The following is a 5,490-nucleotide window of genomic DNA, read 5'->3' as shown; positions in this document are numbered from 1 at the left end:
TTTGAGCCAGTTCTGTATCCAAATGGCTAGTTCTCCCTGTATTCCATGAGATCTAACCTTGCTAATGAGTCACCCATGGGGATTCTTGTTGAATGCCTTACTGAAGTCCATATAGATCACATCTACTGCTCTGCCCTCATCAATCTTCTTTGTTACTTCATCAAAAAACTCAATCAAGTTTGTGAGACATGATTTCCCACGCACAAAGCCATGTTGACTATCCCGAATCAATCCTTGCCTTTCCAAATATATGTACATCCTGTCCCTCAGGATTCCCTCCAACAACTTGCCCACCACTGAGGTCAGGCTCACTGGTCTATAGTTCCCTGGCTTGTCCTTACCACCCTTCTTAAAAGATTAGTCTGACTTCTAGATGGTTGTCAGACTTACAGCAGTCAAAACATTATTCATAAACTGCAGAATTCTATGTCTCTAACCTGCTCATATAACCACAGTGTTTGTATCGCTAATTCAGTTGTACCTCTGGATTGTACCCTCAGCAGTGATATTGTGGCAGTGACATTTGATGGTTAAGCCATTAAATGTGAAGAGGAGATGGTTAAACTCACTATTTGTAAATGGTTACTGTCTTAAACATGTGTGTTGCAAATATTACTTCTCACTTATGAACCTAATCCTAAATGTATCCACCTATTATTGCAGTGCATTTTCTGAGACGTTGCGAATGAATCGATTGTGCAACCATCAGCAAATATCTTCATTTCTTCTGCCCTATGGAGGAAGTATCAAAGCAGCTGAAGGTAGTTTGCCCTAGGCTGATGTTCTAATTAATTCTTGATTCTGAGATGATTTGGCTCCAACAATCAGAATTATCTTCCATTTGAGCTAGCTGTGATTCCAGTCGGTGAGAAGTCTTTTCCCTGATTCCCATTAATTTCAATATTCATTAATGTCAAACTCCGTCAAATGCTGTCTGTCATCAAGAACAGTTACTCTTGCCTCACCTCTGAAATTTAGCTCTCTTGTCCTTGTTTGAATTAAGCTGTATTGAGGTCTAAAGCTAAGTGACACTAGTGGAACCTTTGTTGAGATTGGTGAGGAAGTTAATAATAACTGTCACTTGATAGTGTTATGTTCTTTTTTTCTTGAGATTCTTGCTCACTTGATGCAACTGCAACATGCCAACTTCTGTGAACAAGCAAAATTTTATTAAGTACAGTACAATACAAGCTTTGGAGAAACCGTAAACACTCTTCGTCATGCTTGCAAAGCGTGTCCAGGAAAGCTCTCTGAACAAAGGAAATAGTCCTTCCTTTATACAAAATCTTTACATCTTTACATCACAGTCAATAATGCTGTCAAGACAAACCCTGCCCCCCTCCCCCACAGTCACTCCCTCACAGTCACATGCCACTCACGACACAATGCAGTGACCTGACCATCTCCAGAAACAATATAATGTAAATCATCCCTTCATGGTCAAATCTGTTGCAAATCATTTTTTTTAACTACAGGGGGTAGTCAAATTCCAACTATAATGTTCTTATTGATTTCTGAATGGGGATGAAAATGTAAATAATAGGAGGTGACAATGTAAATGGCTTTTGAATAACTAGGAAATGCCACGAAAATGGCTCTGAATAATAGGAGAAGATAATGTAAATTTCTTACAATCTCTTTGTAAGACAGAGGCATCCCACCCTAGCCTCGGGACATCCAGTTTGCTGCAGGTCAACAGAACAAGTTAACTCTTTAATATGACAATAGCATTATTTATAACACCTTGCACATGATTAATAGAAGACTCGAGTAGTCAATTGATCAGATTAGATATGTTCAGCTTTTTGTGAACTGGATATATCTGGGCATTTTTCCAACATTTGTATTTTGGTTTATCACTATTAGAATATTTATATTTTCTAATTATCAATAAAACAGATCACCATCCTAGAAGTATTACAATGTGGAAACAGGCCATTTGGCCCAACAAGTCTATACTGACCCTCCAAAGAGTAACCCACCCAGATCCATTTCCCTACATTTACCGCCTGACTAATGTACCTAACCTACACAGCCCTGAACACTATGGGCAATTTAGCATTGCTAATTCACCTAACCTGCACATCTTCGGATTGTGGAGGAAACCAGAGCACCCGGAGGAAACCTTCACAGACACTGGGAGAATGTGCAAACTCCATACAGACAGTCGCCCGAGGCTAGAATCGAACCTGCATCCCTGGCACTGAGAGGCAGCATTGCTAACCACTGAGCCACTGTGCTGCCCTAACTTCAGTTTTTTTTTTGTTCACCATCAAGGCTCCTTGTATATGGAAATTGTTTGGAACTCTAATTGCCACTGAATTCAAAATACAAAAGCTAATCAAGAGCCATTCTAGAACCTCAGTTCTACAAAACAGTGTGAAAATGTGCCATCATAAATTATATGAATTTATATATAATGTCTTATGGAAAATTCTTTTTCTCTTCGTTAACAGTTATGCATATCTTCTTCCTCCCTTAGAATGGTCTATTACTTATTATCATGATTTTGCCTCTAACTAATTTCTGTTGCCTGGGGCATCTTCATAAAGACTAATATGCCCTGATGTCACCAAAGTAAATTTTGCCCAAAATGAAACCTGAAGTCCAAATTTTCTGCATTATAATCTGTACATCTTGTTTTATGTCTGGAGGAACCCTTGAAGAGTACAGTGGTTGTTCTTAATTAGGTGCTTTGATTCTGCTTTTATTGTCCTGGTTAAGTTTCAGTGTTTAAAATCTTGAAATTGAATAACTGTACAGTGTTATAGTTAGATCTATTAAGATATTTTTAGCAAACCCTCCCAAAAAGAAGCCGAAATGGAGACTGAATTAATGGATTGTTGCATTATGCTTCTATATTCAGCATTTAAGTAATGCCTTCCAGTTCCAGAAAGACTAAATCCAGAAATATTTGTTGTCAAGGGCAGTTGTATGAAATAATTTCTCAGGAACAAAATTTAATTTTTAAAAATCTTGATTCAATTCAAAAATACAGATCTATCAAAAGCATAAGTGCTAGTTTTGGAATCTGAAAAGTGAGTACTGTTTATCAACTTTGAATGTTTGGTATTAAAAGCAGTGGTGGGTCTTTTTAGCTCAGTTGGCTGGATGGCTGGTTTGAAATGCAGAGTGATGCCAATAGCATGAGTTCAATTCCTGCACTGGCTGAGATTACTAGGAATGAATTTCTTTCTCAACCTCTCAGGTTAAACCACCACCAGCCATTTCTCTCTAATGAGAAAGCAGCTCTATAGTCTGCTAAGACTGGCAACTTCTTACTTTTAGTAAAAACAGTAAGTAGATTGGTTCAAATTATTAAAACACAAAATGAACAATCTACTTAACACTAATTCTCTTTGCAGTATAATTGAGAAAGGAGAGGAGAACTGCAAAGATCTGATTGAAGCTCATAAAGAGTGTATGAGAGCCTTGGGATTTAAGATTTAACAAGGCACTGTCTTTGGAACTGTGTGGTGAGTATTAATTCTTTAGAACCTTTTTACTAAGTTTTACTTTTCTAAACTGTGTAATTTAGAGTGACTTCTATAAACATTTAATAAATATTGTTTGAGGGTTTGAGCAATTGTGTTGAATTGCCCCCTCCCCCGCCATCCCCCAAAATTGATGTAGGAATCTCTTGGGATGACTGCCTGATTGGGTACTAGTCAACTATTAAATAGGCACCATCGAGTCATAGAGAACTCCACCTGCTTTCTGTTTTATTATGATTGCAATATTTCATTGAACTTTTGGTATTAAAATTGAATTCATGCCTACTAGTATTAAGAGGAATATCAGTCTTAATTTGTTTGTAAAGTTGCTTGGCTTGAATATACTTTCTGAAGTAACGAAGCACTTTGGGGTTTCCTGATCTCATTTTGTAATCCCATTCTACACCATTAGTACAAGGAGGGAGAGAAAAGGAACTGTCAAAAGTGTAAGATAGTGGACAATGGCGAAACTTGCTATTAAGTTTTGGTTTAATGTGCCATTAACCTTTATGAAATTATACAAGTTTAATTTGATGAGTCAAAATATTCAATAAAGATCAATTCTTGCTATTTTAATATTTAAATACCATTCACCTTTTCATGAAGTTTCCTTTTGATGATTGATTGTTAATGATCTGTCTTAGTTACAGATCTCACAAGTGACAGTTATTCTCTCTAGGTTATTTTATATTTTTTAAAAAACTGTCTGTTTGACCTTTAATGTCACAGAGATATATAACAATAAGAAAAGTAAGCTTGATCTTTTAGAATCGTGGCAATTCTTTGCAATAAGAGCAGTAATTGCTTTTCAACCCTCTGAATGCTGTCTACAACCATTATATGTTGATTTTTGGAGACCAAGCCAGGGCCTTATTTATCATTTGAGCATGCTAACAGTTTTCCAATTTGGCCCTAAGTTTTTAAAAATACATTACACCTTTAATATTTGTGAATCTACCATTACCTGCATTAATTTACTTAAATAAATCCAGAAAAGGCAGAGAAATGCCCAATTGCTGTTGGAACCTATTTGATTTAATGGAATAATTGTTTTCAGCAGTCCTCACCAATTTTTTTTCCCAATACAACTCCATTGCAAAGCTTAAACTGTCATGACCCCTCAGTAAGAACTGAGACAGCAGGATCTATGAGAATAGGAGAACAACAGTAGTCGGTCACTTGGAACTGCCCGGTGAGCGTTGCTGACTGAGAGCTTGTAACCCCACGTGAAATCCCACCTACAGTTTTGGAAGCTCTGGTCCTACCAACCCTGATCCAATATTCAGCCATTGATCCTTGAAAGGATAAACATAGTAGCCTGATTGTACTTTAGTGAAAATAGGTGAAACCAGGTGCTGTGATAGTACATTGACATGACAGGTTTAAATTGAGTTCCATACCTGCATGGATTTTGGGATAATTTGTTCTAAATATGAGGTTTTTTTTATTTAACCACACTGCAGATGCTTTAAAATTATTTATTTCTGTACTACACAGGTTTTGTCTTGGATTAAATTAAAGTGTGCTGTGCTGCCTGAAATTGAATGAAGATGTATGGGGATATGTTGCTACAGAAAATAACTGTCACAACAAAAGCTGGAACTAATACTTGTCTTCAGTGAATATATCAAAACTTAGTCAAATGACCAATATCATTTCTGCCTTTTTTTGTTCCACAGTTATATAAAATCGATACTTAAATTTGTAAGATTTATCCTTCAATAAAACTTTGAAAATACACTTTGATCCTATTTCACTTTGTATAGGATTGGCAAAACAGCCATTCACTATTGTACTGTGTTTTCATTATCTTGGATTACAAAGTTCAGCTGTACAAATTTTATCTGTATGTTATAGTACAGAAACTGTTGCGGATAGTTAATAAATTAGATATTTATACTGCAGGAGAGAAATTTCCATGTGTTTGCTATATTATTAAGAAAATACTAATAGCTTCTGATATCCTTTGCATTAGTTCCAGACTTCAAACCTTTCT

General features: G+C 36.3%; 1 protein-coding gene across 1 annotated transcript in view; it reads left to right on the top strand.

Annotated features, from left to right (window-relative positions):
- LOC122555227 (cytochrome c oxidase copper chaperone) overlaps window positions 1-5,232 on the top strand; it is a 13,045-nt gene extending 7,813 nt beyond the window's left edge. Inside the window, exons 2-3 of the mRNA XM_043701003.1 lie at window positions 3,366-3,476; window positions 4,992-5,232. Of these exons, the coding sequence (XP_043556938.1) occupies window positions 3,366-3,450 (85 nt within the window). The 3' untranslated portion in view covers window positions 3,451-3,476; window positions 4,992-5,232. The remainder of the gene's footprint in view (window positions 1-3,365; window positions 3,477-4,991) is intronic.
- The last annotated feature ends 258 nt before the right edge of the window (window positions 5,233-5,490 follow it).

This window comes from Chiloscyllium plagiosum, chromosome 12 (genome assembly GCF_004010195.1).
Source record: "Chiloscyllium plagiosum isolate BGI_BamShark_2017 chromosome 12, ASM401019v2, whole genome shotgun sequence".
NCBI lineage: Eukaryota > Metazoa > Chordata > Chondrichthyes > Orectolobiformes > Hemiscylliidae > Chiloscyllium > Chiloscyllium plagiosum.
This window is presented reverse-complemented; position numbering and strand designations above follow the sequence as displayed.